Source organism: Homalodisca vitripennis, chromosome 1, assembly GCF_021130785.1.
Source record: "Homalodisca vitripennis isolate AUS2020 chromosome 1, UT_GWSS_2.1, whole genome shotgun sequence".
Taxonomy (NCBI): Eukaryota; Metazoa; Arthropoda; class Insecta; order Hemiptera; family Cicadellidae; genus Homalodisca; species Homalodisca vitripennis.
In genome coordinates, this window is record NC_060207.1 from 32,915,476 (window position 1) to 32,940,081 (window position 24,606).

At 32.1% G+C, this 24,606-nt stretch overlaps 2 protein-coding genes across 6 annotated transcripts; both read left to right on the forward strand.

Annotated features, from left to right (window-relative positions):
* The first annotated feature begins 2,898 nt into the window (after window positions 1-2,898).
* LOC124359560 lies at window positions 2,899-13,262 on the forward strand. 4 transcript variants are annotated; one of them, XM_046812413.1, is made up of 3 exons: window positions 2,899-3,002; window positions 8,303-8,593; window positions 12,916-13,262. In XM_046812413.1, the coding sequence occupies exons 1-3, from the start codon at window positions 2,922-2,924 to the stop codon at window positions 13,255-13,257; spliced, it is 714 nt and encodes a 237-aa protein (XP_046668369.1). In that variant the 5' UTR covers window positions 2,899-2,921; the 3' UTR covers window positions 13,258-13,262. The 4 variants fall into 4 exon arrangements, with proteins under 4 accessions (XP_046668369.1, XP_046668378.1, XP_046668396.1 ...); XM_046812422.1 differs by lacking the exon at window positions 2,899-3,002 and adding an exon at window positions 3,012-3,180; XM_046812440.1 differs by lacking the exon at window positions 2,899-3,002 and adding an exon at window positions 4,495-4,641.
* A 532-nt stretch (window positions 13,263-13,794) lies between these two features.
* On the forward strand, window positions 13,795-22,553 carry LOC124359577. Of its 2 annotated transcripts, XM_046812453.1 has the most exons (4): window positions 13,795-14,285; window positions 14,720-14,990; window positions 20,632-20,709; window positions 21,972-22,553. In XM_046812453.1, exons 1-4 carry the CDS (start codon window positions 14,269-14,271, stop codon window positions 22,323-22,325), a joined length of 720 nt encoding a protein of 239 aa, XP_046668409.1. In that variant the 5' UTR covers window positions 13,795-14,268; the 3' UTR covers window positions 22,326-22,553. The 2 variants fall into 2 exon arrangements, with proteins under 2 accessions (XP_046668409.1, XP_046668417.1); XM_046812461.1 differs by lacking the exon at window positions 20,632-20,709 and having other exon boundaries at window positions 13,807-14,285.
* The last annotated feature ends 2,053 nt before the right edge of the window (window positions 22,554-24,606 follow it).

Here is a 24,606-nt window from a genome sequence, read left to right on the forward strand (position 1 = left end):
AGTTTTATTGCTATTAAACATTGCGGAAGCTTGACGTTTAACGTGTTTACATAAACCTGTAATTGTAGGCTATTAGTGAAACTAGAGATAACTCATACGATGCTATAAATTAAAGCGGAGGAAAAGCACACCTCGTATGTATGAACTATTTATCTCGTACGTAAGTAATACAATAAAAATAATCAAATGAATCTTAAAATTGTACCCACTTTTACATGTGCATGTTTGACAATTTTCTGTAAATATATGATTCATTGCTACGATATATAACCTTCCAAAATTGATTCTCTGTTTGGAAATCTGAGTAGAAATACAGTAACACAAACATTAAATTTTGAGATCCTAGACCAATGCCTTATGACTTCTTATCTTTCACCTAATTAATAGACTGTGTGGTTAATAGCCACATGAGAAAAAGATTAGATGGCAGATCTCGAAACGTAGTGTTCCCTTTTTAATTTACTTAACGATACAACATTTCCAATAGTTTTCTGTTACATTCGCATTTCTATCTAGTCAAAAATGGCTTAGCCCATTTTGAAAAATCGATTTGATTAAATTTAATTCATAACGACCATAATGTTAATTTAAAATTATCTTTTGAAATTGTACGAAATTTACTGTTCAAATAAATAATATGAAAAGATTTTTAAATTTGTGGATTATCATAAAGTTAGAGGTGCAAACTTGTTAACTTTAACGTATAACGTTACAAAAACATAAAAACTTAAAACGTATGGATGAAATTATAAAAATGTCAAAAAGTCAATTGTAGTTATATCATCTAACATTTCATATGACTTATGATAAAGGATTTTTTGTAAATGGAGCTGAAAGGCTGCTTGGGGGAAAGTGTAATAATGATGATACGGCTGGATCGCTTCAGCATGGGAAAATATTAAAACGTAATGCATACGAGCCGTGTATGAGGAATGTCACTGCGGGCCAGATTAACATGGTTCAGCAGTCAAAGGGCGCGGAATGCAAGAAATGCAGAGAAGCACAAATTATTATTGTGCAGTGGGTGGGGGGTAGTGGGGTGGCTTTGTAAGATATTCGACGCAACAGTCTCCCAGACTTACTCGCCTTCATCAACTCTTCCGTCGATTTACCTTGTGTGGCTAAGTTTCATATTTGTGCAAAGAAGCATGATTAAGTTTTGAAACTGCAATATGATTGAACTAAAAATATGTCTCATTTTAAATTACAGAAGTATCCAAGTGTCGCTCCAAGCTATGACAGTGAAAATTGCTTAAGAACTGTCGTAAATATCTTCATTAATTTTTAACATTTTCGGTCAGTTAGATAGATTATTGATTCCTGCTTACTCATCTGGCATGATACTATAACAATGTGCAAGCGAGCATGCCCACTGGGTCTGGTAGGTGTTAAAGTTACCAATAAATACGAATACTATCATAAAACGACGAAAGATCAGGATTGGGTGTTGTCGGGAGATTGTTACGAGAATGTTACTGCGCATCTTGTACAAAATTTACCTGCCATATGGATAAGTTGCTTTCACAGCTTTTGCAGGTTATGGACACACTGTCAAAGTACTTCCTAGCGTAAATAGTTTCATGGTAAACTTTTTGGCCTAATCCTGCAACAAGGTTCTAGTTATAGAAATATTGCCTCTTGCACAATTTGATAGGTTTTCCACGTGAGTTTATTTTAGTCGATGTACGTCAAAATTCTCATTTTAACATGTTTTATCCATTTATACATCGAAATCTTTAGATTGAATGTATATTTAAGTAGTTCTAAAGTGTTTATCTATAAGTACAGTTAGCCACAGTTAGGGAAGAAATAAGTACCTATGTTATATCATAGTAACAATATAGACCTTTTACCATGAATTATTGTTAGGTTGTAACAGTCGGGGGAAGCGTAGAGAGTTGTTATAACTAACTTACATTTGTAACTTATGTTACAAGTAACCAACTTGTATTAATCAACTATTTACTGCTGACACAGTTACTCTCGTAGAGCTCAAATACACGGATGGTTTGCTATTTTAGGTCCGGGATAATTACTTACTACGTAATCGGTTTGAGTGTCTAAAAAATGGGTTGATAAAATAAAAAATATACGTAAAACAATTGTTTATTATTTGTATGTGAGTTCAACAAAAATATTAATTTTACATGTTTAGTGCGAAATCTGTTAGTTCAGGTATGCACAAGAAAACCCTATACTGTAAAAAAATATAATTATAAAAGAATTAAAAGAATAGCGCACCGAAGGCCATAATAATTATGATTTCATATTGTTACCATCTCGATCAATGATTCAATGATCAAGCTCCAACAATTATAGTTAAGTTCTTATTGGAAATAGCTGATTCTTATTATTAATGTATATTACTTCTTTTGAGATGGTGATTCTTTAGACCTCTTCACTCCATTCAGCAAAAAAGTTGTTTTTAATTTATTTGATTTTAAATAGAGAAAACATATACAGAAACCTCATACTTAATCATTGATAAATGGCAGTATAAACTACAGTGGATAAACTACTTCTTGACACAATTCAATTATTACTATAACAATAAATACAAGTGGGCTATTACTTACTTTTTCATGAAAGGTACACATTTTAAAACGTATTGAAAAAAATGTATTATGTTGACCAGATATCTTATATAACCTTCATTTACATCTATAATATTTCAAAATATAAAAATTTTGAACTGCACTTTTAAAATTATGGTAGTGGATGGTTGAAATCATGTGTAACTGTAAAATATCCATACATTACAATGAAATATAATTTTTATTGTGACAATAGATTAAGCCAACCCCTCTAATTCCCCCTCGAAGGAAAAGTAGTTACGCCCATGAAGGCCAAGTTCTACTTATTAGTAAGAAGATAATATGTTAGTTTGAGCCATGAAGATACACTATCAGGCAAATGACCGAATGGTTCTTGTGACGTTATCAGTCGAAGATAACGAGCAGCTGGCTCAGTTTCCAAGACATCATTCTGTCAAGAGTCATAGTGTAAGTAAACACAACAACTTACTTCATGTTTATAATTATATATGCTTTAGTGTAGATATTAAAGTAAATTATGAAACAGTTTTGTACTAAACAATAGGGATTTCAAAGCAATAAAGCAATATTACAGATGAAGAAAGTCACGCACGATTTCAGTGTTTGGATGTTCCACAAAATTAAGGTTGTTTTGAAACTGTTTTGCTGTCTATTTCTGTATATGTTTATGTTAAATTCCGTTACTGTTAAAAAACAATTTAATATATTAGTTTATCTACTGATATATATAAATGTAAGCCAAGTCAAACAGTTTATGATTTTCAAAGGAGATGAAAAAGTATTTTAAGCATCCGAACTTGTAGCTTATCTAATTAAACACAGCTCATATCTAGCTAACATTAATACCTGCGGTCGGCCATCCATGCGGGCTTTGGTAACACCCCGAACAGATGATCTTGTCTTGATAATAGCCTGTATATCTCATAACACATCAAAATTCTTGGTGGTTTGATCACAAATAATGGAATTCCTCAAAAGATTAAATAACAAAATAAAAGATCATTTTAAAACAGACTCAACGCGGTTTATTTAATATTCGAATTTTAATTATATATTTGTATTATTATAGGAAAATAAGAAAAGGAATAGATAGTTAAATAGATTTTATACAATTAACTCTTTCTTCAGCTTCAGCTTCACTTTTAAAGTTAAATACGACCATTCTTGTCACTTCATAGGTATTTGTTAAGTCACGGTACTATTTACTTAAAATAGTAATATAAAATATTAAATAGTAAAATAGTAATAATTGTCGTATGCTATAGTTCTTTTCGTTTGTAGGTATTTGAAAAAAAAAAACATTTGGAGTTCTGGATGTTCACAGTGTAGGCAGTTGTTACCTTTCAGTGAAATCTTTTAAAGATTATGGAAGTTTATTGTTTTTATGTTCTTAGACAGTTACAAGTACTAATAACCTCCTTATTTTGAAAATATTTTAAATTTTAATAATTCAGTAAACATTCTATACTATCGTTGTTAGTGCTGGAAATATATGACCCTATAAGTGGTGATAAAAGATGGAGTTGTGGAGGTTATAACCTCCTCTCCTAGGGATCTATTTGGTAACACCAAAAATCACACTTTGAGGATAAAAATATTTGGAAAAATATTACAAATAAAGTAAGTTGTCAGCCAGCTAATTTACGTTTCACATTACTTATATTATATTCCTTTTTAGATTATTTTTACGTGCATGTCAATTAACTCCTGGTAAGCCCCTTAACAAAGTCTTGCTAAGCCACTTTTTGAGTACGATTGGTTACAATCGTATAACAGCTTTATTTTTATTTAGTGTCACTTACCTACGACTATTAGGGCCGTCCTAACAATACAAAACCAATAAAAAAAGGTTTACTATAAACTAGTATACGAACATACGAATCATACGTAGATAAAAATTAGTAACTACAAGTAGTACAACAAAATTTATCGAATGTATCGATATGTGTGATTGAAGAATCGATGGCGAGAATCGTAGCGCTTCAATCGTTTATCGTGATGCTATTTCAAGATGGCAAGTGAATGACCTTGTGCTATACACACGACAGACACCAGCTGTGGACACATCACTTGAGCTGAACGAAAGGTTACTTTAGTTGTTTTTAAGTTGCTATTTACTTAGTTTATATCAGTTTTAACTCAAACTGATAAAATGATAGTAAACAAAACTCACGTTTTTCTTCCTTATATTATTCATATGCTAATAATACAATAGGGAAAACCCATGATAAAATCGAGCTTTCTAATGACACAAAATAACATATGTTTTATAATTGTTTAAAAAATAGAACCCCTTATATCAAAATGGAAGCAATAATTCCCTTTAAAAACAATGATTTATTTATACACGTGTTGGTGTTAAAACGAACTATAGTAATTATTCCATACTGTTACCATATATAACATTAAAATGGCTAAGAATTTAAAGATGGAATAATAGTGTCATAACGTTCCCTTCCATATTCCATGCTATTTAACTAAAAAAGTATTATTTTGGAAAAAGGAGAGATGTCCCTAGAATGTGCATTGTAATTGCCAAATGGATAATCAATAATGGATGTAATCATTATTCTGAGTTTAATTAAAACATTAAAATAGAAATAAACATTTCTTTTTAGAACTTAACTTTTTATTTATTTAAAAAATCACAGGATCAGCTTTTTATGAATAATTTAAAAAGAAGCACTCCAATAATAGTTAAATTTAGTTTTTCATGTTAAATACATCTTGAGTGACTCATATCTTTCAAAAATGTCATTCATTCTTGCCGAGTAACCCAGTTAGATAACAAGATAAACTTGCAATCCACCTCTTTATTTCATTTGAGTATAAGATGAGTATTAAAATTAGAGGTTTATTATCAGACTGGGAAGTTGCTATTGTACCGGAATAACGAATAAAGGTCTACGGATGAAATCCAATCTCAGACACTGAAATTTTACTGGATATTAAAGTTGTTTTTAATGCAGTAAAAAAAAGAAATTATTAATTTTAATGAATTATTTTATAATTATAATTGTATTTGTAATATCGTTATTTGTTGCTCTATTATGTTAAATTCATTTACCACACAATTTATCCTTACTTTGTAAGGTATTTGTTACATTGGTATTTCCTGTAAAAAAAAAAAACAAAATTTATATAAAGTTATATTACTGATAATTAACGTGTTTGAGAGTAAAATGTGAGCTTTTATCTCAGTTAAAATTATAAACAAGATAAAATAGAAACATATGTAATGAATCAAGAAATAAAACATGAAAACATACCCAATCATCAGTTACTTTCATGCTGACAAGATCTGAGAGCTGAGAAAATATCCGTAATTTAAAATGATAAAGATTTGATACGACATGTTTCAAAACATATAAAGTCTATTATATATTCAAGTTTGAGGACAGGTTAAAATAATTGGGTTAATAACTAAACCACGTTTAAAAATCTTTAATGGAGCCGTATATGAACTGTTAAGCAATATGAAAGTTTTAGCAAGAAATTACTGGTAGTTGTGGTAACTAAAGACGGAATCTTCGACAGATGAAGTTGGGAAGTGTGATATACGAGTATGTATAATTGGTGCGATATACTATAGTTTACAACTATATAAAATAAGATCTCGTAAAATTTCCAGAAAACGAGTATATAAGGTTTTAAGTAGCTTATTACAAGAATATTTGTGAACACGATAAGTACCGTATTTCGTAATAGATTCAGACCAAACTTGGAATAGAGGTAGTATTTGAATATACTGTAGCTTGAAAGAGTTCGTTATCCAGTATTAACCAGTAAAACATGTCATGACGGCGCCCATTAGCATTTGTGAATAGTTTTAACTCAACTACTTCCCAACATTTACAAAAAGCAATGCGTGTTTAAATATAATTTTAAACAACATTTTTGCATTGCATTGACTTTATTGATATCTTTTAAGGTTTCAAATGGTGTCCATTCATAATTTGGAAAGGAATAATTTATATATGAGTTATTGTGCATCATAACACAACCCAAAAATGTTTTAGAATTCTCGGGTCATTTACAATAATACCTGCTCCTACGTAATTGTTTATATTTTGTAAAGTTTGGAGATAGCGGGCGTATACAGTTATACAACATACGGGAATAAATGAACCTGATAAATACTGTAGTTATTAGTAGATTCAGACTAAACGTGGTAAAGAGAAAATATTTACACTTAGATTGAATGAGCTCGAAAATCTTAACTTGTGTCTTAACGAAAAGTTTCAAGATGGCGGTCTTTCATATTTAGGTAAAATTTGTATCTTGGGTATTTTATTACATAAATAAAGATTGTAAATATATTTACATGTAATTTCGAATTAATTGTAAGTAAATCAATTCCACGTTTTTACAAAGAAATTGATATGCTAAAACATGCTTAACTAAAGTTAATACAGCTTCATGGAATACTTCCTTAATACAGCTTAACAGGAAGTTAATGTCCTATTAGAGTTTTGCAGTCTAACTAATACTAATGTTAATTATCTACCATAATAGTACATCTTAAATTGAACATATTATAGAGATGACGGTCACATGTGTGATCTACCTTTCTTTCCGAATAAGCCGGAAGAGATATTTAAATTAAAACCATTTATATCTTAGCGTATTTCACAAGTTAAAACCAAAGTAGACAAACTCTCACTTACAGTATATCCAAGATCACGGACAAAACAAGTTTCATGACCTTGACCCTCCTACAACAGCTGTCTATAACCAGTTTCCTCGTAGCTCTACGTTAGCCTTACTACGGTACAGACTGGTTTTCTTGTTACATAGCGTCAATACTTGTATGCATTATTACAAATAATTACAAACACCCGGGTCATCTCTTGTCGTTGTTCTGTGTTTGTGTATTTGTCTCTAATTTTGTATTACTCTCATTTATTAACACTGTGAGTACAATTTATTTTAATGCACTTTTTTACGTTATAATTCAACACACGTACTGTACGAAGGACGTTTTCAGCGGAGTAGTGTTTGTTATTAAAGTAACTTCACGTATGTTTTAAACAATTATAACTTTAGTGTTGGTAATAATATTCATCAATGCAATACTGATAATTGTAACTCACAACCACTGTTATTGTTTACTTTTGGAAGTGACGAAATCTTCTATTGTCATACTACTAATTTAGTTTATTGTAAGAGTTTCAAAGCAGATTACATTACTGGGGAGAGTTTTGAGAATTTTATATTTTGAAGATAGTTAGAAATTTATTCATCTTTTTCATTTATTGCTTCATTAAATATTAGAACCACAGTTGAAGATATCACTTTTGGTAGGAACTGTTTTTTATATAGCCGTGTATAACTATTTTGGAAACGTTATAGATAGCAAAGTGCTTTTAAGTATAAAATTCTCCAACATTATTTCACGTATTAACAAAAGTGTGTGCAATATTGTTGGTAGCATTTATTGCTAAAACTAATCCTTTCACACTATTTAAATTGATAGCAAAATGTTGTAACTTTTATTAGGGCTAATTACTTCAGTTGTAATACAGGAGGTAGAAAAATATGTAAATAAAAGATGAAAATGGAAGTTACATTTCAGCATATTTATTTACTTTTATATTTTGTATTTTTTAACTGACATAAAGAGTTGAAATATTACACACGAGTCTCTACTCGTATATTACTTTTCAGTGTTTGGTATTGTTAACTGTAGGACTTTTAATAGAGATCAATATTCACTATCGTCGGGTAATAAAATTTCTTTCTTTCAGCCCATTATGATGGATTTCACAATAAAAAGGGCAGATTTCCCTGAAGATATGAAGAAAATTGACGACTTTATATATGAGAAATTTTTGCCGGACATGCCGCTGATCAGATTGTTCAACATCGACACCAGCAGCCCTCGGCACATGTTACCCTCTCCCCACCAGCCGTCGCCCGACTCTGGCGATATTTACCTCAAGGCGGTGGACGTACACGGAAAGATCATAGGACTCGCAATCAACAAAGAAACTGTCCATTTCAACAATGACGCAGATGCTACGCCTGAATGGCAAAGGGTAATTATATTACAATATTGAACATGTTACTTATAGCCATCAATAGTTGTTCTTTGTTTAAAGATTGTTGTCACGATGAATGATTTGAAAGGTTAATAAGATTTCAGACATTTGCCATCGTTTTGTCAATATAGCAAATTTTATAACATATAACGATGGCAAATGTCACAAATCTTAAAATCATGATCTTACAGAGTAATTCAAGATTTCGGAGAAAACCTTTAAACAGGGTGGCGCATATGTCAGTCTCCCCATAAATTGGGATATTTTGTTTCGATAGGTTGGTAACGAAGTTAAGTTGGCAGCAACACGGAGTAAGTCCATTGTTGTATGTTCCAGTGGCTAGTGTAAAGTGACGCTCTTCGCATCTGTTATTTGTTTGTGTGTGTTTTTATAATGTTTACAACCCAACAACGTGTTTACATCCTTCAGTTGTGGTGGAATCATAATAAAAATACTGCTGTAATAATTAAAAACTTTAGTGGTCGCGATACCCACTCGACAGTATATGCGGAAGTTAAATAATAAATTTGAAAACACAGGAAGCGTTTTAAATGCCCCGAATTGTGGTCGTCCACGATAAATTTGCAACGAAGTAAGCCTGCAGACAGTTACGCAAGCTTTTGTAGCCAGTTCCGGTAAATCGACTCGTAAGGCATCTGTTGAACTAGAAATATAAAGAAGAAGCGTGCAAAGAATGTTAAAGTAATTAAAATTTAAGCAATATCGTCCATCTTTATTCCAAGCTCTTCATGAGGATGATTTCGATAGGCGATTGGAATTCTATGAGACAATAATTATCCGCTCAGAGGCTGATCCAAATTTCTTGCGATCAATTTTGTGGTGTGATGAGGCATGTTGCAAACTAAATGGACGCGTTAATCGGCATAACTGCGTGTACTGGTCGGATGTAAATCATCATAATGTAATCCAAGCAGAACTCAATGTGCCTGGTGTTATAGTATGGGGAGGTATTTCGAGTACTGCACTGATTGGCCTTTATTTTCTTCAAGGAAATTTTAACTCAGAAAGTTACTTACGGTTGCTGTAAAAAGTAGTAGTTCCCGAGCTCAGAAACAATCCAGTTTTAAATATTCATTCGCTCATCTGGCAACAATATGCCCCAGCACATTTCGATATTCTAGTTCGAGATTGTTTTAAATAACACATTTAATGATTGGATTGGTCGCCGTGGTACAATCGATTGACCTGCGCGCTCGCCAGACCTGACTCCAGGTGATTTTTCACTGTGGGGTATTATAAAGGAGACTGTATTTTCAAAACCGCAAAATCTTGAAGAACTCAGAAACCTAATTAAAAATGTATTTGAAGTTAATAACGATAAACCTTTATTGCTCAAAATTTGTAATTCTGTTCTTAGTCGTTGTATGAAGTGTATAAAACATCAAGGTGGACATTTTGAACAGCTGCTACAACATTGTATGGACATATGTAAGTAATTTCGTATAATGAATTTGTTTTCTTGCCTAAAGGTGTTTTATTCAGTTAACCTGTAACGCCTTTGAATTTCTCCTCTGGGAAAACTGACATGCGCGCCACTCTGTATACCAGTCATGGACAGTGTAATAATCGTATATTATTAAAACAAAACTATTTAAACATTTTTACATTAAAAGCACTAAACTTTATCATACAAAATTTTATAAAGAAAAAGGTGCAAATCCATTTCAAATTGAATGCCCTCCGGTAGATTCGAAACCATGATCTCTCGGCTAGAAAGCCTCAGCCTTAACTTTATGCGACATTAAAGGTCAAGGTTATTGGTATTGGTGTAAACGTTGTTGTATGTATTTTTTCACTGTCGCTTGCAACATTAGTGCCACTGTCAATGTGTTTGCTGTAATTCTAAACGTTACTTTCATTTTTTTTAAATGAAAGAAATCATACAGAATATTTCACACAATCATTACCTGCTAGTGGGCGCTATTATAAAGCTACGTACTTTTGAAGAAATTGAATATCCGCTATCTCCACAATCATCAAGGTAACTAAATATTGCTTAATTATACTACATGGAAATTGTTACTGCAACATGGGGTGCATTAGTGCTACATTCACTGCTCATGTTGAGACGAGTAGTTGAACATCGCAGTCATGGTGTTGGCATTCTGTCACCCCTAATATCCCTTGCTAAACAGATTTGTCAACCAATATCATTGGACCTGTCATAGCCGGACAACCAGCTTTACGTTATCACAATAACACTATTGTTCAAATTAAATAAATGGACAATTAAAAATATTTTATTCGTATTATGAGAGTTGGTGTGCGGGTTCTAAAATGCGAGAAAATATTAGGTATATTTATTTATTTATAAGCTAATATTTAAAATTTTTGTGAATAAAAGTGTTGCTTATTTTACATAATTTTGTAAAAGAGCGTAGGAGTCAACATATTTATGTGAAAAGGGATAACAATTCTGTAGTCAGCACCCTGAAAATAACTGACCAGGTAAGATAACTCAAAATCGCCTAAATACATAATCGTATATTTAGTATTTCATCTCATCTGATGCAGTTTGAAGAAGGATGTTCTCATTGCAAATTAAATATTTCTAAATGTTTATTATAAGAAAATCATTATTTCCATTCGCATTCTTTCATGTGGCAAAATGTAAATTTTAGAGCAAACAACATTCTTAAAAATACTTAACATGTAGTCTTGTATAATATTATACATTTTTATTCATAGGAGAATAACGAAAAAGTTAGTTAAATATTGAGAGCTCAATATTCCTACACGCTTGTAACACAATTCCTTAATATAATGTCACTCTAAGTCCATGTATTTTGACCAAAAAACTGCCATAGGATGGATAAAATAAATCATTATATATTTAATCAAATTTGTAATCAGGGGGAGGTGATTGAAGAAGACCATGATTGGCAAATATCTGGTTGCTTTTATAATAAGACTACGATATCTGCCAATTCTTTCCTTTAATATACATAATACGCATATTTAAATTCTTGATTACTAGGCCTATATTATTTCACATATAAAATATTTACAACACATGTCCAAATTGATAACATATGTATAAATATACACTATCTCCTCCAAATTACATGCATGATAAAATTGTAAATCCATAGTAAAAGCTTGATAAAAATAAATTGGTGGATTTAAAAAATATTTTGTATTTTTAACGTTGGCTAATTCGCGTTAAAAATTATACATATAAGAAATAGTTATTTTATAAAAAAAACACCATTTTAGCAATTTCAACAGCACTTAAATCCCTAGGAAGCAAAAATTAAATTAACATGACAGAAAATTCACCATTTTATACAAAATATCAGTCAAATTTTCACCAAAACAAGTTTCATTAATCAGTACATCATGATTGGAGAATTTCATCGTTATACCCGTTTTATCAATTTACATAACATTATCCGATCGCACTTTTACCCACTACTCATGGTAATCTGATATTTCAGACAAGGTCATGTTATGAGATTATCTGTATGCAATAAAATCCCAACAGCTTGCCAGTTAGGCTTCTACAAAGGGTCCTTAACTCAAGGAGCAATTTATAAATTAACCGAATCAATTCTAGAACAATTGTATAGCCGAGTCATTGAGCATCAATTCAGTGTAATAATTCATCATCTTAGCAAATAATTTGTCTGTTGAACCAAGCGGTGTTACTTGAAAAGCTATACTACTAATGAATACCCTGAACTTGGTGAGATCCTATTATTAGGAGCAGAAAGCAAGGTATCGGGGAACCTATACCGATAGTGTGTCGATCAGTTACCAATCTTCAAGAAAAGGTCGTGTTTGTGGTGAATCTACGCTTTCTATCCTAGGACTATAAATATCTTTTGTGTCAATAAATACACATAAAAATAATCTTGCCCGTCGATGATAATTAGGATCACATTGGTCATTCAATACATAGAGCACTAATTTTATAAGGTTCATGCTCTGTCGGTCTATCCCAGAATCTAATAGCTATCTTCCGTGGATTACTCCATAAAACAACAATTTTACGTTATTTCCAAAATTTAGTATCTATTTATAATAAAAATATTAGTAGTATAAGTGCAAACAATCGGCTTTTTCATACTATACATGACTCAATTACTAGTCACATAATTATATGTTCTTATGTCAAAAGTAGTCTTGAAATTGCATGTAATGCTAAAGTACGAGTTACATGAAAATGCAATCCAGTACAATTCGCATAAGGTGAATATTAAAATCAAAGACACATATATATCAGTGTTTATGATATATGATTAGCACACTTGTAAAATTGTCTGATCTAAAGATGATTAATTCTTCCTGATGGGCAGATGGCGGATTTCATGGATTTCGTTGAGAAGCATGCCCAACTACACCAGATGACCGGTAGGACGATTGAGCTGTTTGTGCTCTCCGTGTCGAGTGACTGGAGGCAGCGAGGAGTGGCCAGGAGATTGGTGGAGGAGAGCATGGCGCTTGCTAGAGATGCGGGGTTCCAGACCATGACTATCTTCTGCACAGGAGAGTTCGTGGCGAGGATACCTAGGAGTCTCGGGTGGCGAGAACATTACCGGCTAGCATACCAGGATTATCCAACGCTCTCTGGAAGAGATGTTCCCTTGATCGCTGTACCTCCACATGATCATGCATATTATTTCGCAATAAAACTTTAGCAATATTTGAAAGTGATTATATGAGATATCCTGAAACTCTTATAATACTTATATATATATATATATATATATATTATATATATATATATATATATTATATATATATATATATATATATATATATATATTGAAATCAAATTGCAATAAAAATATAATAGATTCTGCTGACACTACGTCATCTATCACTATGTATATAATTTGAGTAAAAAAGGAAATCGCAAGAAATTTCATTGCAGTAATGGGAGGAGAAAGACTCGATTATGACGAAATGTTAAAATAGATGTGTCAGTAAGATTACTCATTAAATAAACTATAAACTAAATCTTTTTCCTCTGTTTTGATATGAAATTTCTGTCACAGGATAGAATAATTTTAATTCTTTTTATTTAGAGGGGGAATTTTAATTTGCTAGATATATAAAATTCTCGAATTCTAATTTTCACCATTTTTTATTTTAAAGAGTAAATGTTCAATCTTAGGCTATAGTCAAAAAGCAAAATAAAACAAGGAAAGCAAATAAACTAAACAATTTTGTTCCTTTGGAAGCATAATATTATTAATGACTATTGCACAACAATCTATTTCATGTATTCGTTTGAGGAGTGTATTATTACGTAACAGTGACATGAGTTCTTTTTAAATTCGAACATTTGAGAGTGATCTGAGCGACTCATATTATTATTGTGTGTAAATAATAATTTCTAAATAGTATATTTTGTAGAATAACGTTAAGTTAAACATTACATTCACGTATTATACGACATGCATGCGACGTAACACGAGTGAGGGACTGGCAGTGTAGGCTACTAACCTTGATAGTGAACTATTTATTCACAGTAAGATTGTCGGATACAGCTGTGAAGGCGTGACCACAGCTCAGAGCAGACAGCGAGGGTTATCTGTGTTTAAGGGTCATGTTTGTGTTACTCTAACTTGCCTGTCTGTCCAATTGTTCACTAAGCGGCAGGTCTTGAGTGTGCATTTGAGTGATTACTCGGTTTGTAAACTTATATGAGTATTATTAAGAGGTGAGTTGGCTTTAGAAATACCTTATTCGTACAATGGTGGATAAAAAAAATAACTATTTGAAATTGTAATGATATTGTGACATGGTTTAAAATGTTATTAGGTAGTAAGATTAATTACGGCACATTAACTTGGAAAATGTACGCTGGAGGCTAGTATTACTCATTGAATCTTATTATATAATTATATTTTAACTACTGCTTTATAACGTATTATATATGTATCGGTTGAAATTACAGACCTAAAAAACACATTTGAACTATCGTTAACTAGAGAACTTATTTTACGATAATGTTAACTTTTCAACAGTTTATGTTTTGTCGTATGCTATACTTATTGTTTTTTATATTATTTATTATACTTATGTTTAGTTCTAATATATAAGTAGCTAACTATGTGAGGGTAAACAATAAAAACCTTTGGATGGAATTTCCAGCATGGATATCACAGTAGCTAAAGTAACGTGCGCAGAGGAGATGATCCAGATGGAAGATTTCATCAACGAGCACTTCTTGGCGGATATGCCGCTGGTACAAGCGTTTGGGCTTGAGGATTGTCCACCACCTCGGCCCTCTGTACCGATGTCCGGCCATGAGGACTTCTATATCAAGGCTACAGACAACCAGGGACGTGTTATAGGAGTCGCTGTCAACAGAATCAGCCCCCACATGCACACCGAGTCAGACACTCCTCCTGAGGTCAAAAAGGTATTGTTTAGTACGCTACCATGAAAACTATAATTTTTATAGCAGTGACATTTATATATTGATTTTAATAAATGCACATCCTATTATGCCTTAAACGTCAAATAAAAAGATTACTTTCTGAACAAATGTACTCATGTAATATCTAATTCAATAGCAAATACGTGTGTGACGTTTAAATACGTGTTTAAAAACAACATTATAATAAATTATAATAAACGTTCATAAATAATATGCCAATTAAATAGTTAATTTTTAATTCTGGCTTTTCTTTCAATTAGTTCAAACTACAAAAATGGATTTGGATTCATTAATTAATTACAAAAACATGAATTTTTAACCGACTGCAAAAAGGAGGAGGTTATACATTTCGACTTATTTCTATATTCCTATTTTTACGTATGTCCACAAATTTCTTTTTCCGAAACTACTAAACAGATTTAGGTGACACTTTTATTAAACGAAAGAGAGCTACCTCATAGCGGTCCCATTGGTTTTTTATGAATTGGGTCAGTCTCAGACCAGAAACCACTTTGAAAATGTTACATATAAAGTCAAATAGAGAAATCAGGTATAAGCAAGTTGGGGGATAGGCGGTTTTCGTACAATTACTTCAACTTGTCCCAGAATTTATAGGAAACATCACTTTTCTTGTTTGACTTCAGGTCAATGTCCCTATTGGAGGCAATATACGAGTAAAACCGTCCTAAAGTAACGGGACATGATTTTTTGTATGGTTTAACATTTTACAAATCATTACCTCACAGTCACTGTGGTTTCGTAGTCTACATCAGGGTTCCACAAAACACTAGTATAGGAGTACTTTGAAACAACAAACGGAGTAAGATGCAATGTAAGATGTAGTTTTATCAAAACCCTTACGCCACAGATGCTAGGAAACATATCATTGTTCATGGTAATGGTCAGAGGGATGTCACTTTTAGAGGCAATATCGAAAAACCCATCCTGGTGTGACGAGTCAGGGTCGACTGCGGAGATAGGAATTTTCCTAATTTTAAGTTACATCCGAGCTGCTGTGAGAAGGTGGTTGGTTGTTAGACAACGTTAGGGTTCCAGATAATGCTTCTCTAGGAGACAACGTTAGGGTTCCAGATAATGCTCCTCTAGGAGTCCTTTAAATTGAACATGGCATGGAACAATGAGACGGAATATGATGCCGAGATATAGATTTATTGGAATGACCAAGTTATCTTTCAGATGCCAACGAACGTTTCGTTTAATTAAAAAAAAGTACTGGATATAATATAAAACATACGTCCTGGGGATACGGGACAGGATTGAATGCGAAGGCTGGGATTATCTAAATTAATATAAGTTACCTTAGAATTGCTGTGGGAGTTTTATAGTCTACATGAGAGTCCAAAAAATTCTATAGGAGTCCTTGTAAACGACACGGAATAAGAAACCGACATGTAGGTTTCTTCCAATGATCATAACTTACCACATAGATAATGGAGAATGTAGTGTTTTGCATGGATAATGGTTGCGAGTAACGTTCCTGTTGGAGGCGATGTGGAATTCCTGATGGAGCAATGAAGCAGGACTGAGGCAGTGACTGAACTTTTTTAATCACGTTATATTAACTTAGAGTTGTGAGAAATTTAACAGTCTATATTAGTGTTCCAGAATATGGTGGAATCCATTTAAACATGATATGGAGCAAGAAGGCAAAATTAGTTCTCCGAGTTGTAGTTATATTTCGATGACTATAACATACCTCACAAATTCTAGGGAACCTATCTTTATAAAAAGTAACAGTCCTGTTAGAGACAACGTCAAATCTATCTGGAGCAATGAAAGAGGGTTGAGAGCTGAGATTAGAATTTTTCAAATCACATCCGAGTTGCTGTGGGACGCTTCTCACATGTAATATGAGAACCAAATGACTTTCATCTAGGAATCATGGCACGGAGCAACGAGATGGAATAAGTTGCTGAGATGTATAGTTCTTTTAACAACCATAATAACTTAACTTACAGATACTAGGGTATACACCACCGTTCATACATATTGATCGTTTGAGTGCCATTTCTATTTGAAGGAATGGAGAATCTGTCTAAGAACAGTAAGTCAGGAGAGAGTTTAGAAAGTAATGCTTCTCAAATAAAAATCGGTTACTCCATATACTCTTGCGAAATATGTTTAATTGTATCAGGATTTATCCGAGAGGCGTTTGGAGCAAGGCAAAGAGCGACGAGACGGAATATGTTACCGAGATGTACTTTTTTAACAATTAATATCATTTAGGATGCCAAGAAATAATTAAACTAAACAGTTCGGGATAAGCCAGTGCTCCTATTTTTGATTAAATGAATGCTCCATTAATAATCGGCTCATTCTTCTACAAAACAACACATATACTAAATGGATTCGCCAAATGTTTCGTTGTAGCCCCTAGATGTATAATTACAGGATGGAATATATAAAACTAAGAACAAAAATTATAGAAAGAATATAGTTTTCAAAATAATAATAAACAGAGCTCAGCAGTTGTTAAAATGAAGGAACTAAAAAGCAAAAAAATACATTTGATTTGGAGTTATTCAAAGCAATTACCATATAATGTTTTTAAGGCGGCACCAAATCTTATATATCCAACAAATTAATTATGTGATGAAATAAAATTTGAAGATAGAACGCGGGTACCGTATATCCTCACAAGTTTAAGAGAATATAGATTTCTTAGAACGTGGTCTTATGAATTAAATGGTGTCATTGAATTACCTCCCTGACAAGGCAGATGTTTTTTTCAAGTAACTTAGCTGGATATAATTAAATGAAAATTATTTAGATTTATTTAGATTTTCAATACATTTGATTGAATTTGATTCCAATGTTTCTATAACGAAAATATAAATATATCTAAAAATAAATCTAAAGTAAAATTGGTAAGGTGTTACCAAAACTTTCGATAGAGTTAATCTCGATATAGATATTGTGTGGCTCTGTACCTACACCAGCCTTATATCAAATAGAGAAGTTATGGTTGGCTTTGTGTCACTTAGACATTTTGATCAAGGCATATAACATTCCTGAAATCGTAAAATATAAATATGTGCACTTCACGAGCCGGTTTTATTGAAATGATATTGTATCGAATATTGAGCGAAACGAGTTTGGGTGTTTATCATAATTCCTTGGTGAGATATTTAATTTTAAAATTTTCAGATTTATTCGTTAAACAATCATCAGGAATATAATGAACAACGTAGTGAATGCATATTACTCATGCATGACTCATTACTTACATTATTTATATAAAGTATTTTATGGAAGCGCGGGTCAAAAACAAGACAGTTACACTAAGTTAAGGCTTAGCATCGTCTTTAAATAATGAAATAAGTATGGCAGCTAGTACAGCTAATTTATGAAATATATTACAAGTACTAGGTAGACGTGGCATTCCACGTAAATCACATGTAAATAATGCTATTATTGGATATGGTAAGTTATTTTGGATATCATACCAAGGCAATCAATTAAGCACGTGTCGTCCGGTCCCTGATACAACACTAAAGACTAACGAGCTATATTAAACATTGGGGTCGCTCAGTTTCCGGATGTTGGACCGATAAACGGAGTGTTGCCAGTTCGGCTGAGCCCGGTCAGACATTTTATCTCGTCTAATAAATCCATATTTAGTTTATAATTTAGAGAGACGAAATAAGAAAAAAATGATAATTTTCTGTGGTGACCACATTTAGCTGGTTTACATTTTACGGTTGAACTCACACTGGGTACAGGAAAAGCAAATGTTTCCACTTACATATGGTCAGTCTTATAGATGTAAGAAAAGGAACATCAATAACCACAAATGTCGAGATATTAGGATGAACGTGTGTGTGTAGATGACTTTTTAAGTGGGATGGGCCCCCTTAGTGTTAAAGATGTTGTAGCCTAAACATTTCGAAATACCACTTACTACCTCTACCCTCCTGTTCTCCTAAGGTGACATGACTGAGATTTGGTGCTCGCTACCCATGAACCCCGTGAACATAATAAATCGGGAACCACATTGCTTTAAAAGGAAATTAATAGCAACATAAATTAAACTTGGCAGACCAACCAATCAGTCAACCATCAGTAAAGATTAGGCTGCTTTGGTTGCCAATTCTAAAAGATGAACTAAAAAAAAACCAAAAGTATCAAACGGATTAGATATGTATAATAAACCAATGCGGAGTCGCAGTTTGGTTTTAAAAAGTTCATCTAGCATGAACCAATAAGAATAATAATAAAAACTAGAGCCATTCCTGTCCCCCTTCCTTTTTATTAACCGCCATCTTGTTTTTGCCGTGACGGACCGCCATTTGCTATTGGCCTCTGGTCAGTCGTAGATGGTTGGTAGTCGAATACTGTACTGACGTATTGTGACCTGTATTTTGTAGTTCAGTTTTAATGATTAGTGTTGATTATAGTTTTTATGAAGTGCATGTTTAGAGTTAGTGGTGTTGATACACAACATGGTGGTTGTGATTCCTGACTTAGGCGTGTCACAACGCTTTGGTATGATTTCTGTATTTTAACCTAGTTTTTAATTGTGTCTTAGGTTAGTTATTTACCTGAAGAAGAGATCAGATTGCATATATCGAAGCGTAATGTTACTTATTTTTTGTTTCACTGCACAATGGCAAATGTCCGGAAAAATCCTGTTTCCTTCACAATCCTTCCATCGTCAAAAATTAACTTCAAACAAAGAAGTACCCACGATAGATGTAACATGAACTTTCTACAGGAGGTGGTATTCAGCTTACCCATCCTGATTGTTTTGTCACTGGGGAAGCAGCGCAAAAGATCTTAGCACTAATTTTAATTATACGTTTCATTAGTTTTTTTAAATAAGCAAAAAAGGTGAAACATTTTAATTAAAACGTTTTAAACGGAAAAAGACTTTTGGGAACTAAAATGAATTCATCATTAGTTCAGAGTAGCAATTAAAAAGTGCAATGAATGATCCAATTCACAAGCTCAGAAACCATAATGTACTTATATCATGTTCAAAGTTTAATCTTTATGTGAATGTCCATTTAATGCAGCTCTACCTGAGTGCCAGTAACGTTGAATTGTTATAGACCTTGTGCATATCTACTAATACATTTTTTTCACGCAAAGCGAGATAATTAAGAGTGAAAAAAGGATATTTATGGTTTAGAAAGATGATTTTTTTATTTTATTTTATATTTATTTTCATACATATATAAAGAAGGCATTATATGGTCAGTGTCAGGCATAGAAGAGTAATTATACGTAATAAATATCTGTGCCTGTTATATTCTAATGCAGCATACGTGTTAATGTGGCAATAAAAATATAATTAATGACATTTAGTTTTTTATTATTATAATAATTAAGGTTATTAGGTAATATTTTATGTAAGATCAAATTATTATAGACCATTTTGTGTTTAATCTTGAATATTCCATTTCAACTCTTACACTTTACTCAGCCTTTACTTACCAATGTTCTAGTTATTAGCTATTATTTTTGGATAATTTATTATATGTCTGAGGTAATAATTATATATTTTCTATAAAAGGTTTTACTGTGTGACGATTGATCCGCAGAATAAGATAGTGACTACAGTGTAAATTTTCGCGGTGAATTGAATCGCGCTATTTTGTAGGCGAAGGCTTTAATACTTCAAAATCATCATCAACGTGTTATACGCCAAATCGGAATGAAGGCATCCAGAACTTTTGAGGTAAGCTGTCAAAGTATGCGATTGTTAAAAATATATTTTATTTATGTATCTGCGTTAAGGTATTGAATACTGAAAACAGATTGTTTCTCCATGTTTCTCACTGACAAAACACCTACAACAAATCATCAACAAAATGAACTATATTTGATTCAAATTTGTAAATGTATAAATAATGGAAAATCTATAATAACTTCCCTTAATGAAAATTTTGCCTTATTCTGAAGTACCAGGATTTTGTCTAAATTTATTTATTGATCCAGTTCTGGCTTAACGAGAACTGAATGCTGATGGTATTGGACGATTTTCAAACCCTTCTTCTGAGGAGCAGTTCAAGATGTTTGGTTTGACGGACAAGAAATATTACCACTGATGTAAACTAGTTTATTTAATATTCACGCTGAAAATGCCCTTTATAATCTTTAATACTTTAACGAGGAATATCATTTTAGCCTATTATGGAATGGAACATTCTTTAGCCAGAGTTCCTTTTAATGACGACTTTAAGGATTTGGGACACTTGCCATCGTTATTAAATGTTACAACAATAAAAACAAAATTGCATGCTAAATCTAATGATTTACGATTTGGAACCTGAAGATATCAGTTTATAAATCGCGGTGATTCTGATAGCTACTGCAAAAGATGTTTACCACTGTTTAAAACCAGTTTTAGATGAATTGTTGGTTTGTTACATTAATATAACTATCCTAATGTGTTGTTAATTAAGGTCTGTTATTGATAAGATTATTCAAAGCCATAGATACTGTTTTTGGATGAATTCTTAAGTGGAATTATCATGTCCAGGATAATAAAGTTGATTTTAAGATTTAAATAAATAATGTATTGTTTGTTTTTAATTTGTTGCTTCATTTAATTGAAATTGAAACGTCTGTGTGTTTTAGAGCATACTGACTAAGTACTACTGAATTTTCAGTAAAAATAAATGTATATATCTGTACAAATTTCTAGAGCAATGTATAAAAATACTCAGACGCATAGTTATGGATGCTGTTAATGTAGTGCCTGTGCAATCACATTAGTTTCTAAACATTATATAATTATGATGAATTAAAAATATAAAATCTTGCCTTTGCATGTCAATGTACATACATTAAAGCATTAAATATGATGAACTTCATGTACCAGTAAATAACATTGTTACATGAGACATGCAATTGTAACCGCTATTAACAAATTATAACACTGCGATTGACTAAAACACTACATTACATCATTACAAACTTTCATTTCTTTTATTTTAGTTGGTAGAGTTCATGGAATTTGCTGAGGAAGAAGCAGAACTAACCAGACTACCAGAGCGGACAATAGAGCTGAGGATCCTGTCGGTGAGCAAGGAGTGGAGACGGCAAGGAGTGGCGAGGAAGTTGACAGAGGAGAGTATGAGGGTGGCGAGGGACGCAGGTTTCGAGGCTATGAGAATATGTTGTACAAGCGAGTACACGGCGAGACTAGTTAGGAGGTTGGGGTGGCGGGAACATTACAGGTTAGCGTACAAAGACTACCCGAAACTCTCTGGGAGGGATATTCAATTGACACCCACGCCTGGACATGAACACCTTTACTATTACGTAATAGAACTACAGACATTAGTGTAAGTAACTTTTGATTATATAGCAAATATAATCATTTCAAGCATTTTGAGAAAAGAAAAAAACAAGTAATAAATGAATTGAAAGGTCCCTTATTGTAAAGATTATATTCATGTAATCTTTATGTTATAAATCAATTTTTATGCAATTTTTGTTGTTTACTAATGTACAATTTACTTTTTTTTTAAATGTACCATGTCATGAATCAACTATATTTGAAATACATATTTCTCGAAACAACAGTTTATTATTATGTTATGTCCTAAAACTGTCCGGTGCTGCAAAAAAGTAGTGCGTTGCAAGGCAAAAACTGCAATTATATTTCTTATACACATAAAAATAATCCCTAGAACAAAGTAGGGTTTTATAGGTTCAACTTCTTCTAGGTGTTCTATATAAGGTTTTGCCAGATATTGGGCAAACTTCACTAACGATTTGGGTCGTAATGATAATCTTAACGAGTAAATGAACTCATTGATGGAATTCTCAGTTAAGTATCTATATTTACGTCAGAAATAGTTACTCCCCATAATCGATGTGGGTGTTCACCTGCTGAGTAATTAAATAGGATTAATTTTTTAGTTAGATATTTCTTGGAAAAGCAAATTACGTAAATAGGAAAAATACGTTACTATTTACACGTTAATGCACTATAAGTTAAACAAGTAGATGAATTTATATATATATAACTAATGAATATATTGAATGAAAGTTATACGACATTTATACAATTTACTTTTGAATAGATTTAAACTAATTCTTACTTTACAATGAAATATTAAAGTGTGATCCTAACGGTATAAAAAACTATAACCTTAGAGGATGAAATTTAGACAGATTTTAGTCTTTAGAGCACATATTAAGTATTTTGAAATTAGGTTCCAATTTTTTTAAATTTAGCACGAACAGTTTTAATAATCTTTGCTCAGTTTATTGACTGAGAAGTTTATCGCGGAATATATATCATAGAGCAAATACGATTTACAATATTTGTCTAGATCTGAGAATTACTTCAAAATGGACAGAAATAACTTCGGAGTACTATAAAAATAAAAATAGATACATAAAGGAAGCTTGCAAGGAGATCTACTGACAGTGAGGAGTAGCGTTAATTACGAAGCAGGAGATGAGCCAAGCACTCCCTTTAAGATTTCTCGTAAGATGATTTAAAATGTATGTCAGTCTACATGAACGGCCAGACACAAAAAGTCTAAATTAAGGTCAGTGTGACAAAATGATAAAGGAAAATCAAATTTACAACATATAGAAAAGTATTGCTACTAACTTGCATTTTGTCTCGTTCATAGTTGTTTACTCTCACTACAAAAGGAAAATGCTAAATCTTTATGACTATCATTCTAATATAAACTTGATGTTTAGGTAAACAGTGTCACTTTGTACTAAAACATTTGTGGATTAGAAACTACGAAAACATTACTCAGTAATTACTTACTACTATAGTAATTAGTAATTACATTTGTTTTTTTCATGTTTAGTGTTTCGTAAGAGTGAATAAAAATGGACAAGGCTGAGTTTTTGTAAAATATTATTATAAAATATTATATTGTATAATATCAGTATAGTTATGTTTTTGAAGAAATAATCAATAAAAACGCTCGAACGGTAATATATTGCAAAAGAAGGAACTCGAGAGTACTTTTACAATAATAATTATACGTGTGTTTGTCATTTGCTACTACATATTATGGAACCAACATTCAACATTAAGAAAATAAATGAGCCATTTTAAAATTACTTCATATGGTCTACAATTACAATAAATTAGTCTTTGGTTTATAAAAAATAGTAAGCATGGCAATTTAATTAACGTATTTTAGTAATTGACTGATCATACATACTCTTATATAACTGTAAACACTCAAAACATTTTCGATATCCTGCAATAAAGGTGAGTGCAACAAATATATTTAAAGCAATGTACCTAAAACGTAAAAATATATTATAAACATAGTGTTATTCTTACATCCAATGTCTCCGTTAATATCAATTAAACCCTCTTAGAAGTAATGGAGAAGCACCATTTATGTCTTAATAATGATTAATTCTCTCATTGTCGCTTCAAAGTGGTGTTTATTAGTTAAATTCACTGAATTATGCAAATAACCAATAAACGTGAAAGTTAACGTGAAGTTGTAAACTTATTTAGCTGTATTGTACCAGTTATGTAACGTAAGAACATTTTCGCCAGGCTCATAAATGTTCTGGTGGGAAACTCGATTTTTTCAACAGTCAGGGGTTACATCGGCTTTGTATCAACCCTCAGACC

What these genes read in the sequence shown, in the direction of transcription:
- LOC124359560 (XM_046812413.1), top strand. Translation starts at nt 2,922, where the DNA reads ATGGTTCTTGTGACGTTATCAGTCGAAGATAACGAGCAGCTGGCTCAG. An exon ending in ATTCTGTCAAGAGTCATAGT is followed by an intron (nt 3,003 to 8,302) that starts GTAAGTAAACAC and finishes TCTTTCTTTCAG; the next exon opens with CCCATTATGATGGATTTCAC. An exon ending in CTACGCCTGAATGGCAAAGG is followed by an intron (nt 8,594 to 12,915) that starts GTAATTATATTA and finishes CCTGATGGGCAG; the next exon opens with ATGGCGGATTTCATGGATTT.
- LOC124359577 (XM_046812453.1), top strand. An exon ending in CTCCTCCTGAGGTCAAAAAG is followed by an intron (nt 14,991 to 20,631) that starts GTATTGTTTAGT and finishes GCTATTTTGTAG; the next exon opens with GCGAAGGCTTTAATACTTCA. An exon ending in AGGCATCCAGAACTTTTGAG is followed by an intron (nt 20,710 to 21,971) that starts GTAAGCTGTCAA and finishes CTTTTATTTTAG; the next exon opens with TTGGTAGAGTTCATGGAATT.